Raw genomic sequence first — 14,769 nt, 5'->3', positions numbered from 1 at the left:
ATCCAACTGTGCTCACTGGGATGTCCAAACACTTGGATATTATTTTGTACCCTTTCCCCAATCTATGCATTTGTATTACTTTATCTCTAACTTCTGTAGAATGCTCTTTAGTCTTCATTTTCCTTCATATTCACAGCCTGACCAATGATGCTTCAACAGTGGGGTTTTTATCCAGAAAATGTGACAGCAACTTTAATGGTTCACAGGTGGAGGCCAATGGTAAGGTAATTGTGTCCTCGTTAGGGCAATTTCTTTCATCGGTGTAAACTGGGAGCTTCCACAGCACAGGGGTTGAATACTTATGCAAGTAAGATATTTCAGTTTTTTATTTTTCTTAAAAATATTTCCCAACATAAAACCAATGTCACTTTACAATAATTGATTTTGAGTTTCAGTGTTTTGAAATAAAATATCAAACAGAACGAAATTTCAATGTACCATTTGTAATTCAGTAATATGAGAGAATTGGTGAGGGGTCTGAATATATATATATATATATATATATATATATATGTATATATATATATATATATGTATATATATATATATATGTATATATATATATATATATATATGTATATATATATATATATGTATATATATATATATATATATATATATTTGTTTGAATAAAAAATAAAACATCTAAACCCCCTACAAGAAGAGATCTTCAGCCAGCTTTCGGATAGTAGTTAGAGTGACCGGCAAAGCTCTAAGTTCCTCTGAGTTTAAGTTTTCACCATCCAAGCTGAGGATGAGGTAAACAGACAGCCCTTGTTTTATCCCCTGCTGTGTTGGCACTGAATTCTGCTGGAAAAATAAATAAATAAATAAAAAGACGTGAAGGACTGCTGTGCTGTAAGTAGTTCATCTTGGGTTGTCTTTCGGGACTGTACTATAAAATAAAATGTGCTTACTAAGGTATGTGTACATTAGTTTATATTACATGCTGGATTGAGGCTGAGTCTCTTAGGGGCGTCACATGTACATAGTCAAAGATGCACGTTTCTTTCTTTATTTTTTGAGCAGGGGTAGAAAAAAATACCTTTACCTTATTGAGAGCGGTGCTAATTCGAGGGCTAATTCGAAGTAATACGGTATATACAGTATATATATTATATATATATATATATACACACACACACACACACACTGTAATTGCTTGCTTGACAAACCTGGGGGGCAATTAATTCAACTTAAATAAAACGGGCTGAACGTGCAGTGCAATAAGAACGGAGCAACTTTCATACATTTTACATTCAAAAAGCCGACAAAATTTACCAATACAGTAATTAGTAGGCTAGCCTATGTATAAGCAGTATCTTTGATAATATTGAAATTGATGTGAATGCAAGGTAAGGAGGTGCATATGGCCATTTGTGACGCGGATAACCCTCTGTGCGGTGCGCAAACCTTTCGAATATCTGGGCCAATATCCTGTAAGGTCACTGTCTGTTATCTTATAAAATCATCACAGTCATTTTTTTAAGAGTTGTTTAATTTTACTTTTGGTCTATAAAATGAACGTAATACCTTGAAATTGTATCCACGTTGTTCTGTAGTGCTGTAGGTATGTGTACTCCACTGTCCAAACAATACGATTTGCAGTGTGTGCCTCGCGCTTATCTACATGGGGTGGTACAAACCTCAGTCATCTACAGGGAAGCTCTATTAGCAATGGTTTCCAACTTTATGAAAGATAATAATGTGCGTGTGTGGCAGGGTGGAACAGAGCCCTGCGTGTAAAGAGGGGGCAGGGCAAAGCCATGCTAATACGATGTATTGTTTGTTTAAAATAAGTTAAAAGAAATGTATTGTCTGGTGGTTATTTAAACGGGGGATGTTGGTGTGTTACAATTTAAAATGTAATTTGTGTTTATATAAAAATACGAGTGATTATGTTTTGTTATTGTTTGGCAGCGTGGATGGGTTTAAAGCATCATCCCTCTAAACGCGTGCAGAATGTGGTCATCTCCGAATGGATGAATTGGTTGTTAATTCAGAGATAGTCACGTATATATAAGCATGCCTGTTTCTGTGTTCGAGGATGGGTGTTCAGGAAGGGGAGCGAGAGAGATGGGAAAAACGGAACACAAAGAAACAAAAATTAAAGTAAACAGCAGACTGAGTTCTAAACTAAACTTTTCTAAAGGGTTCTACTAGCATCGGACGGCTAAGCCGTTTACCGATTGAAAAACAGCACAAACAAAAAAGTTTACACACTACCTTCTTCATATAAACCACACAGGTCTCTCCCTGAACAAACATTGTCCCTGTTTAAATACCTGCCTGCTAATCCCAGGCAGGTGACACTAATTAAATTATAAAGCCATTAAACTGGTAATCAAAATAAACTAATTCCACCTGTGGCTGTGCAAACACAGCCACACACACATTGGACAGAAATTAACCCTATCCCCCCTGCCAACCACCAACACATTTTTTCCAGGTAGGGATCTGCCCTGCCACACACGGTATATCGTGAAACACGTGTAGTACGCTCAAAACACTCTGGGGAGTGTTTCTACTGTACGTTCAAAACAACACACTACGTACTTTCAAAACACTCATGCTCAAAACACTCTACAGTGCATTAAGTTGAAATGACTCGTGATTTTCCCAGAAACTGCACAAACATATATGCAAGTATGCGTTGTGTCATCTCTATATATATATATATATATATATATATATATATATATATATATATATATATATATATACAGTGCCTTGCGAAAGTATTCGGCCCCCTTGAACTTTGCGACCTTTTGCCACATTTCAGGCTTCAAACATAAAGATATGAAACTGTAATTTTTTGTGAAGAATCAACAACAAGTGGGACACAATCATGAAGTGGAACGAAATTTATTGGATATTTCAAACTTTTTTAACAAATAAAAAACTGAAAAATTGGGCGTGCAAAATTATTCAGCCCCCTTAAGTTAATACTTTGTAGCGCCACCTTTTGCTGCGATTACAGCTGTAAGTCGCTTGGGGTATGTCTCTATCAGTTTTGCACATCGAGAGACTGAAATTTTTGCCCATTCCTCCTTGCAAAACAGCTCGAGCTCAGTGAGGTTGGATGGAGAGTATTTGTGAACAGCAGTTTTCAGTTCTTTACACAGATTCTCGATTGGATTCAGGTCTGGACTTTGACTTGGCCATTCTGACACCTGGATATGTTTATTTGTGAACCATTCCATTGTAGATTTTGCTTTATGTTTTGGATCATTGTCTTGTTGGAAGACAAATCTCCGTCCCAGTCTCAGGTCTTTTGCAGACTCCATCAGGTTTTCTTCCAGAATGGTCCTGTATTTGGCTCCATCCATCTTCCCATCAATTTTAACCATCTTCCCTGTCCCTGCTGAAGAAAAGCAGGCCCAAACCATGATGCTGCCACCACCATGTTTGACAGTGGGGATGGTGTGTTCAGGGTGATGAGCTGTGTTGCTTTTACGCCAAACATAACGTTTTGCATTGTTGCCAAAAAGTTCGATTTTGGTTTTATCTGACCAGAGCACCTTCTTCCACATGTTTGGTGTGTCTCCCAGGTGGCTTGTGGCAAACTGTAAACGACACTTTTTATGGATATCTTTAAGAAATGGCTTTCTTCTTGCCACTCTTCCATAAAGGCCAGATTTGTGCAGTATACGACTGATTGTTGTCCTATGGACAGAGTCTCCCACCTCAGCTGTAGATCTCTGCAGTTCATCCAGAGTGATCATGGGCCTCTTGGCTGCATCTCTGATCAGTCTTCTCCTTGTATGAGCTGAAAGTTTAGAGGGACGGCCAGGTCTTGGCAGATTTGCAGTGGTCTGATACTCCTTCCATTTCAATATTATCGCTTGCACAGTGCTCCTTGGGATGTTTAAAGCTTGGGAAATCTTTTTGTATCCAAATCCGGCTTTAAACTTCTCCACAACAGTATCTCTGACCTGCCTGGTGTGTTCCTTGTTCTTCATGATGCTCTCTGCGCTTTAAACGGACCTCTGAGACTATCACAGTGCAGGTGCATTTATACGGAGACTTGATTACACACAGGTGGATTCTATTTATCATCATTAGTCATTTAGGTCAACATTGGATCATTCAGAGATCCTCACTGAACTTCTGGAGAGAGTTTGCTGCACTGAAAGTAAAGGGGCTGAATAATTTTGCACGCCCAATTTTTCAGTTTTTTATTTGTTAAAAAAGTTTGAAATATCCAATAAATTTCGTTCCACTTCATGATTGTGTCCCACTTCTTGTTGATTCTTCACAAAAAATTACAGTTTCATATCTTTATGTTTGAAGCCTGAAATGTGGCAAAAGGTTGCAAAGTTCAAGGGGGACGAATACTTTCGCAAGGCACTGTAAGTGTTCAGTGATCGGGTTATAAAGCAGGTTAAGTGTTCAGTGATCTGGTAATAAAGCAGGTTAAGTGTTCAGCGATCTGGTAATAAAGCAGGTTAAGTGTTCAGTGATCGGGTTATAAAGCAGGTTAAGTGTTCAGTGATCTGGTTATACAGGAGTTTAAAATGATGAAAAGCAGAAGCACTCACCTGTGTGAAGGACCCGTCCTCGTTGCACTCAGGGATGAAGACAGACTCCTGCGGCTTCTTGGCTAGATCCTGAGCTTGGGACCTCTCACCCTGGCATTTCGTCACCCCTGAGTCTGAGACACAAGCAAACCTACACTGACTCATTATGCACCATCTGCTCCCATCACATATGAGCTGCCACACTTCCCTTGAATATGGTGTACCTGGTAAAACCACAGCAAAATGAGTAAAGCGCTGACATGTGAATGAACCTAAAGAAACTTTAGTCCAGCACACAAGTGTGAAGCAGCATTGCTGTCTGATTTATGGATCAGAAAATATTTACTAGGGATGTTAGATTCTGTTTCATTTCAGATTTTATAATGGACAGAACCTAGTAAGAGCCTGATAAAGCCCAGGCAAGCAAATTACATGCAACCAGGGCTTAAATTCAGCCAGAGCTGTCCAGAGCCTAGCGCCGGTAAATATTTCTGCGCCTTGACTTCAGCCTGAGGCTGTTCTGTAGCGAAAACAATACAAAATACAACTTAACTATAAATAACAATGAACATTTATTTTCACAAGGGCTGCAGCAAATTTATTTTCATGGCAATTATTAGAAGTGAAAATATTTCCTTATAGTATATTTATGGGCTGAATGGCCTCCTCTCGTTTGTAAACTTTCTTATATGGAAAGCAGCATAACAACAGGAGTGCCATGTCTGCATCTGTATGTGTGTGTCTGTCTTTCCTTTCCCTGGTTGTTGCTAGTGCTGTGTATGTGTGTATCATGTGCAACTGTAAACAAGTTATTTGCTTTGTTTCCATGATTGAAATAAGTCACAACTATCGGCACACCTAAAACAAGACACCGGTTTGGTTGCCTGAGAACCTGCAAGCTTAACTAGTTTGAAACAATATAACAAATTGAAATACTTGAGTGAATGGCCTGAGAAATGATTTAGAACACTGTCACCACTGGTTTATGAAAACCTTTTTATTTTCTTTATAGTAATTTGTGGGGGGATTCATAGCGGTTGGGCTCTGGGAAATATTGCATGAGAATTTAAGCCTTGCATACAACTATAGTAAAGCACAGTAGTTTAAACATTGGAAACATATGAGAAACTTCAAAATTGCCATATCAATTTACCATGGAAAAATAAGTGTATCCCTGTCACAGAGCAGGTGACCATGATCTATAAGTGACATGAAGGTCCCTGCAGGAGACAATAAACAAATATGTCTCTCGGTGCTCTAAGTCTCTCGGAAATGTGTTTTAGAAAGTTGGCAGGTCTTCAATAAAGTGTTATTCACTTACATGTACATATGGTGTGTTTTTTTTTGGTTGTTTAAAATCAGAGACTTGTTTAAATTAAATAAACCAAACAGAGCAAAACAAACTCTGACAGTAACACGAAGCTTGTTAAACTTCAGCTAGAATCCTGTGAATGGAGCACCCGCATACTGCCTTTTAAAATACAAAGCCCTGTGTACCCCAATGTCGAATACTCACACACCTCTCTGCTCAAAGCCCTTCATCTCCAGGGCTGCTGTTGGGGCTGCTGTTGCGGGCGGCTGTTCGGCACGTGCCCAGTTTTTTCCTAAAATCATTTTATTATTAGAATTTGAAAGCAAGGCTGCCTGACTTTTTTCTACTCTACAACCGCAAACCAACAGTGGCACCCAGTCCTTCAGCAGATCTAAACAGTAGGCCACACCACCTCCCTGTCCCCCAGCTTGAAGTTCTTCAACTCTAACTACTAGACCACATTGCCTCTCCGTCTCTCAGCTCTAACCACGATACCACACAGCCTCCCAGTCCCTCAGCTCTAACAAATAGACCACACTGCCTCCCAGTCCCTCATCAGCTCTAAACACTAGACCACACTGTCTCGCAGCCCTCAGCTCTAACCACTAGACCACACTGCCTCCCAGTCTCTCAGCTATAGCCACCAGACCACACAGCCCCCAGTCTCTCAGCTCTAACCACTAGACCACACTGCCTCCCAGTCCCTCAGCTCTAACCACTAGACCGCACTGCCTCCCAATCCCTCAGCTCTAACCACTCGACCACACTACCTCCCAGTCCCTCAGCTCTAACCACTAGACCACACTGCCTCCCAGTCCCTCATCAGCTCTAAACACTAGACCATACGGCCTCCCAGTCTCTCAGCTCTAACTGCTAAACCAAACTGCCTCCCAGTCCCTCAGCTCAACCCACTTGGCCACTCTTCCCATCTCTTATTTCGAACCACTACTTCACACTGCCTCCGAGTCGCTCAGATCTAAGCACTAGACCACACTGATTCCCTCCCAGTCCCTCAGCTCTACTCACTAGATCACACTGCCTCCCAGCTCTAACTGTAGCCCCTCTCCAGAGGCATGGTTGATGAAGAAGCAGTTTTGTACCTTTGCAGCGTCCGCGCTTCAGGATGCTCAGCGAAGGGTCTCTGCAGCGTGCCCTCTGGAATTCACAGCCTGTATCGTAGTTCCGGCCATCGGAGCCACACACCGGCTTGCCCCCCTGTGTCCGCAAGCACTGAACATGGCACTGCGACTCCTGGTCCCCGATCAGCCACTGCCAGAGAGAACACAGCCATCAACACTGCATCACTGCTGATTACAACACTCTCCAGAGAACAGTCTCCAGAGAACACAGCCATCAACACTGCATCACTGCTGATTACAACACTCTCCAGAGAACAGTCTCCAGAGAACACAGCCATCAAGACTGCAGCACTGCTGATTACAACACTCCAGAGAACACAGCCATCAAGACTGCAGCACTGCTGATTACAACACTCTCCAGAGAACAGTCTCCAGAGAACACAGCCATCAACACTGCATCACTGCTGATTACAACACTCTCCAGAGAACAGTCTCCAGAGAACACAGCCATCAACACTGCATCACTGCTGATTACAACACTCTCCAGAGAACAGTCTCCAGAGAACACAGCCATCAACACTGCATCACTGCTGATTACAACAGTCTCCAGAGAACACAGCCATCAACACTGCATCACTGCTGATTACAACAGTCTCCAGAGAACACAGCCATCAACACTGCATCACTGCTGATTACAACAGTCTCCAGAGAACACAGCCATCAACACTGCATCACTGCTGATTACAACACTCTCCAGAGAACAGTCTCCAGAGAACACAGCCATCAACACTGCATCACTGCTGATTACAACAGTCTCCAGAGAACACAGCCATCAACACTGCATCACTGCTGATTACAACAGTCTCCAGAGAACACAGCCATCAACACTGCATCACTGCTGATTACAACACCGGGCTATCTGGGGTAAAGCTCCTGAAGGGCCCCTCACTCTGTACACAGGAGACAGCAGCTGTCATACATCCCCCTTTCACCATTGAATAATGCATGTACAGGGCCACAGGGAAGTTGGGGGTGGAAATCTGCAGTGTAGTAACAAAAAAAATATATGGAAACATATGTGCTACATTTCACAGGTGTGTCCATTTGTTGTCCCTGTACAGCACATCAAACTGTCAATTAAAAAAAAAAATCATTCCAAATTCCAAAACACATTTAATCCAAATAAACAGAGAATCAAGCCTGCTTGTTTTTGCAGTGCTGACAGAAAGTTATTAAATAAAAAAATAACAAAAATAAGCAAATAGTTGTTTTTGGACAAGGAAACCCAAAAGCATAGTATATCCTGTACTATGACAGGAATAATAAACACAGGAATTGTGAAGAAGTGCCTGAGGGCGCTCAATTAGATACAATAATAATTCATACAAAAACGCAGTCCAAACAAATCCCATTTTAAAAGTATTTTGCAGGCGGTGCTGCTATTATAACCCTGTTTGGTGTTCCTTCTCTTCCATGACATGAGCTGTGGAGACAAAATCCCAAAAGGAAACAGCAGGATGCTGACCACAAGTCCATTCCCCAGAGATGTGACACAAACTAAAGTGTGCACAAGGTTTGTGACTGCATCACTGAGCACCTCAAACACAGTCAGTCACTGCAAAGAGGAGCCCCTTATAAAAGTGTACCATTGTAAAAGCATAGCAAAGTGTAATAAAGCACAGTGAAAGCATGCTCAAGCATAGGGAAGCATTGTTAAGAATAGGGAGGTTTGGTAAAGCATATTAATAAACATGGCAAACTAGGGTAGACTGTGGTAAATATATAGTATAACCATGGGAAAAGTATGGGGGGGGGGGGGGAATCCTGTGGTGAACTTTTCTAAGGTGCCCACCCCTGAGGACACTATGGGCAGGATTTTCAAAAGGTCATAAATGAGAAAATGCTGGATTGATTAGAAGATTCACCAAACAATTAATTATAAACAAATTGGGTAGGGAGGTCTATCATAACTTTATAAGCTTAATAAATATATAATGAGGTGTTACATACATGGTATACATGTATAATATAACTGACAACTACAAACAGCACGTCAAACCTATTTATATAAAGCCTACAATCGTACATTCTGAAATACCTACAAAAGTAGTAAATAAATTCCAAACAATATACATAGATGGCTTACTGTATTTTTTTTTCTTTTTAACCAAAAAAAGATTGCAAAATGCCCATTAAGAAGCTACTGCACTAACAAGTAACTATGATGTGATAGGTGTTACAGAAACTTGGTTGTCTGAGAGTGATGGAGACGAATATAATATTAGTGGGTACACACTGTATAGGAAAGACAGGCAGGACAGAAGAGGTGGAGGGGTAGCGCTATACATAAGAAATAATTTTGAAGCCCAGGAGTTAAATCTGGACAAAGAAAACAACGCTGAATTAATATGGGTCAGAATAATGGACAAAAATTCAAAGGGCATAATAACAGGAGCATGCTATAGACCGCCAAATTCAGACGCAGAGCAAAATAATCTGTTATACAATGACATTCGAAATGCGTGTAGAAAAGGAGAAGCCATACTAATGGGGGATTTCAACTTCCCCCGTATAAAATGGGAGAACCCGGTGGGGAGCACGACGGGCGAAATTGAAATGGACATTTGTCAATTTGTCAAGGCACCAACTAGAGGGGAGGCATGCCTTGATTTAGTCTTTTCAAATAACGAAGACAGAATAACTAAAACAGAGGTCAGAGAGCCATTGGCAAACTCAGACCACAACATGGTCTCATTTGAAGTATTTTTTAAAACCCAAAAAGTAATGACTAAAGCTAAGGTTTACAATTTTAAAAGCAAACTATGAAGGTATGAAACAGAGACTAACAGAAGTAGATTGGAGTAAAATAGAGAGAACATCCACAGAAAAAGGATGGCTGTTTTTTAAAAATGTAGTACTAGAGGCGCAAAACAATTACATCCCAAAAGTAGACAAATCTAAATCTAAAACAAAATGGCCAAAATGGTTTAATAGATCAATTAAAAAAAATATTAAGTGAAAAAAGGCACTTTACAGAGCGTTTAAAAGGGACCAAAAACAAAATACACAGAAAGAGTACTTGGAACTGCAAACACAAGTCAAAAAGGAAGTTAGAAAGGCCAAGAGAGAGATAGAAATCAATATTGCTAAGGGGGCTAAAACCAATTCCAGAATGTTTTTTTCCAATATTATAACAGCAAGAGAACATTCAAAGAGGAGGTTAAATGTCTAAGAGACACAAATGGCAAAATCATAGATGAAGAAAAAAAAATAGCAAATATATTAAATGATTACTTTTCACAGGTTTTTACAAAGGAGGACACGGACAACATGCCCCACGTCGACCTGTTCCTATCCAATTTTAAATAACTTTAGCATAACAGAGGCAGAAGTGTTAAAGGGACTAGGAGCTCTTAAAATAAACAAATCCCCTGGGCCGGATGAGATCCTCCCAATAGTACTCAAAGAAATGAAAGAAGTTATTTACAAACCACTAACCAAGATCATGCAACAGTCTCTTGACACAGGGATTGTACCGACAGACTGGAAAATTGCAAACGTAACACCGATCCACAAAAAGGGAGACAAAACCGAACCAGGTAACTACAGACCAATAAGCCTGACTTCTATTATATGTAAACTTATGTAAACTAATCTAAAATCTAAAATGGAAAATTACCTATATGGTAACAATATCCTGGGAGATAGTCAGCATGGTTTTAGGAAAGGGAGATCGTGTCTATCTAACCTGCTTGACTTTTTTGAGGATGCAAAATTGACAATGGTTAAATGCAAAGCATACGCCATGGTTTATTTAGATTTCCAGAAAGCTTTTGACAAAGTCCCGCATAAAAGATTAATTCTCAAACTGAACGCAGTAGGGATTCAAGGAAATGCATGCACATGGATTAGAGAGTGGTTAACATCTAGAAAACAGAAAGTACTGATTAGAGGAGAAACCTCAAAATGGGGCGAGGTAACGTACCACATGGATCAGTATTAGGTCCTCTGCTATTCCTAATCTACATTAATGATTTAGATTCTGGTATAGTAAGCAAACTTGTTAAATTTGCAGACGACACAAAAATAGGAGGAGTGGCAAACACTGTTGTAGTAGCAAAGGTCGTTCAAAATGATCTAGACAGCATTCAGAACTGGGCAGACACATGGCAAATGACACTTAATAGAGCAAAATGTAAAGTATTGCATGCAGGCAAAAAAAATGTGCATTATAAATACCATATGGGAGATACTGAAATTGAAGAAGGAAACTATGTTGGGAACGAGTTTATGTTGACTCAGAAATGTCTTCATCTAGACAATGTGGGGAAGCTATAAAATGGCCAACAAGTTGCTCGGATATATGGTGAGAAGTGTTGAATTTAAATCAAGGGAAGTAATGTTAAAACTTTACAATGCATTAGTAAGACCTCACCTAGAATACTGTGTTCAGTTCTAGTCACCTCGTTACAAAAAGGATATTGCTGCTCTAGAAAGAGTGCAAAGAAGAGCAACCAGAATTATCCCGGATTTAAAAGGCATGTCGTATGCAGACAGGCTAAAAGAATTGAATCTATTCAGTCTTGAACAAAGAAGACTACACAGCGATCTGATTCAAACATTCAAAATCCTAAAAGGTATAGACAATGTCGACCCAGGGGACTTTTTTAACCTGAAAAAAGAAACAAGTGCCAGGGGTCACAAATGGAGATTCGATAAAGGGGCATTCAGAACAGAAAATAGGAGGCATTTTTTTACACAGAGAATTGAGGGTCTGGAACCAACTCCAACACCATTATCTGAAGTGCAGCACTAACACTGTACTATATTGTGCTGTTCATGAGGAGATCTTTCATACTGTTATCTGAAGTGCAGCACTAACACTGTACTATACTGTGCTGTTCATGAGAAGATCTTTAATCAATAATTTCAAACAATTAATCATAACACTTAGAAGAGATGGGGGACTATTGCTTTTGACATTGTCAGAGTACTTCGGTCATTGAAATTATTACAAGTTTGTGCCATATGCCGTGCACCCCCTTTATATGGTGGCCCTTTCTACCACGGAATCGGCTTACCCCATAATGTCATTCCAGGTATAACAGAAACAGCACAGACGTGTAACTCTGGCTCCTGACTCCAGTGTTATAAAGGGGAAGCCCTATATTAAATCCTATCGGCTCCAAGTCCGAATCGTGCCTCTCTGAGGGTAACAGTGGAGGTGGACGTATGGCAAACTTTAGTTTTGCATGCTGAAGATCAAGAGAACCTCTTGTCCAATTATGAACACGACTTGCTTGTGTGTCATAATCTGAGGGTAAACGGAGGCTGCCTGCCCGACATTTTAAAACCAATTATTGAATTATTATGAAAGTTAAAAACTGACATTCTGCAACACAGAGCTGTCCAACTCAATTTCAAGTTCAGTTATCTTGCAGAACAGCATATGCATTGATAGAGATATTTTTTTGCATTAACAGCAATACTATCTTTTAAAATCTACCTAGTTAGCATTGTCACTGTAGGACATTTTGTAAAATCAATACAAATTTGCTAAATGAATCAGCCGCTACGGCAGGACAGAGCCATGCCTGTAAATACAGACGTGCTCAAATTTGTTGGTACCCCTCCACAAAAAATGAAGAATGCACAATTTTCTCTGAAATAACTTGAAACTGACAAAAATAATTGGCATCCACCATTGTTTATTCCATATTTAATAAAAATCAGACTTTGCTTTTGTTTTTTATTCAACATAATATTGTAAATAATAAAACAAATGATAATGGCATGGACAAAAATGATGGGACCGCTAACCTAATATTTTGTTGCACAACCTTTAGAGGCAATCACTGCAATCAAACGTTTTCTGTAGACTTCTGCACCTGTTAACAGGTAGTTTGGCGCACTCTTCCTGAGCAAACTGCTCCAGCTGTCTCAGGTTTGATGGGTGTCTTCTCCAGACTGCAAGTTTCAGCTCTTTCCATAGATGTTCGATAGGATTCAGATCAGGACTCATGGAAGGCCACTTCAGAATAGTCCAATGTTTTGTTCTTATCCATTCTTGGGTGCTTTTAGCTGTGTGTTTTGGGTCATTATCCTGTTGGAGGACCCATGACCTGCGACTGAGACAGAGCTTTCTGACACTGGGCAGTACGTTTCGCTCCAGAATGCCTTGATAGTCTTGAGATTTCATTGTGCCCTGCACAGATTCAAGGCACCATGTGCCAGGCACAGCAAAGCAGCCCCAAAACATAACCGAGCCTCCTCCATGTTTCACTGTAGGTATGGTGTTCTTTTCTTTGAAAGCTTCATTTTTTCGTCTGTGAACATAGAGCTGATGTGACTTGCCAAAAAGCTCCAGTTTTGACTCATCTGTCCAAAGGACATTCTCCCAGAAGGATTGTGGCTGTCAATATGCATTTTAGCAAATTCCAGTCTGGCTTTTTTATGTTTTTCTGTCAAAAGTGGAGTCCTCCTGGGTCTTCTTCCATGGAGCCCACTTTCGCTCAAAAAGCGACGGATGGTGCGATCAGAAACTGACGTACCTTCACCTTGGAGTTCAGCTTGTATCTCTTTGGCAGTTATCCTTGGTTCTTTTTCTACCATTCGCACTATCCTTCTGTTCAATCTGGGGTCGATTTTCCTCTTGCGGCCGCGCCCAGGGAGGTTGGCTACAGTTCCATGGACCTTAAACTTCTAAATAATATTTGCAACTGTTGTCACAGGAACATCAAGCTGCTTGGAGATGATCTTGTAGCCTTTACCTTTACCATGCTTGTCTATTATTTTCTTTCTGATCTCCTCAGACAACTCTCTCCTTTGCTTTCTCTGGTCCATGTTCAGTGTGGTGCACACAATGATACCAAACAGCACAGTGACTACTTTTCTCCATTTAAATAGGCTGAATGACTGATTACAAGATTGGAGACATGTGTGATACTAATTAAAGAAACTAATTAGTTTGAAATATCACTATAATCCAATTATTTATTATATTTTCTAAGGGGTACCAACAAATGTGTCCAGGCCATTTTAGAATATCTTTGTAGAATAAGCAATAATTCATCTCTTTTCACAGCTTCTTTGCTTTATTCTATGACATACCAAGTATACATGATAAAATAGCTTTTAATTTCATCACTTTTCAGGAGGAATGAAGCATTATTTCAATGAGCTGTAAGGGTACTGTGACAGGAATGGCTGACTGGTCTGACGTCACGGCAGAAAAAGGCACGATAACAACAAAAGGTATGGTGCAGTGGCGCGTGCGCCGTTTTATTTAAAGAATCCAAAAATAAATAAAATATTTAAACAAAAATAAACTTTGCGCTCACAGAGCTAAATAAAAGGTTTCAAACAAAAACAAATCACGAACACAAAATAACTGCAACACAGGTCAGGCTGGGCAGATTGCCTTCACTGTTCCTATGTTTACTTTCTTTCTCTCGTTTCTCCGTCACTCCTCTCGCACACTCCCTCCTTCTGACACCCACCCTGAACTAGAGAGCTGCAGGCTTTTTATAACAGGTGACCATCTCCCGATTAGCAACAAATTAAATCACCTAATTAATTCGGGAGATGGCCACCTTCTGCACGAGTTTTAATTATATACCATGTGGATGGGGTTGTCAAAATACAAAACAACAACACATATGGCGCTCGCCGACAAATACAATAAAATAATACAAAATAAATACACTGCACAGGGGCGGAGGGGGAGACCCCGATCTAAAAATAAACAAAACAATGTACAGGGCTGCTCGCCCTGTTACATATCCCCCCCCCCCTTGTGCAACGCACACATGGCCCCAACGGCCACCTCCCCCCTCAGTCTCAAAGTCCCGGAAGAGGG

At 40.3% G+C, this 14,769-nt stretch overlaps 1 protein-coding gene across 7 annotated transcripts in view; it reads right to left on the bottom strand.

Annotated features, from left to right (window-relative positions):
- The window catches only part of smoc1 (SPARC related modular calcium binding 1), a 128,637-nt gene that overhangs the window by 77,780 nt on the left and 36,088 nt on the right, over positions 1 to 14,769 (bottom strand). For 5 of the 7 annotated variants that reach the window (XM_058987211.1, XM_058987212.1, XM_058987214.1 and 2 more), the window contains exons 2-4: positions 6,933 to 7,101; positions 6,041 to 6,124; positions 4,542 to 4,654 (exon numbers count right to left, since the gene is read on the bottom strand). In XM_058987211.1, the coding sequence (XP_058843194.1) occupies positions 4,542 to 4,654; positions 6,041 to 6,124; positions 6,933 to 7,101 (366 nt within the window). The remainder of the gene's footprint in view (positions 1 to 4,541; positions 4,655 to 6,040; positions 6,125 to 6,932; positions 7,102 to 14,769) is intronic. The other 2 variants (XM_058987217.1, XM_058987218.1) reach the window with 1 other exon arrangement.

This window comes from Acipenser ruthenus, chromosome 15, assembly GCF_902713425.1.
Source record: "Acipenser ruthenus chromosome 15, fAciRut3.2 maternal haplotype, whole genome shotgun sequence".
Lineage (NCBI taxonomy): Eukaryota > Metazoa > Chordata > Actinopteri > Acipenseriformes > Acipenseridae > Acipenser > Acipenser ruthenus.
This window is presented reverse-complemented; position numbering and strand designations above follow the sequence as displayed.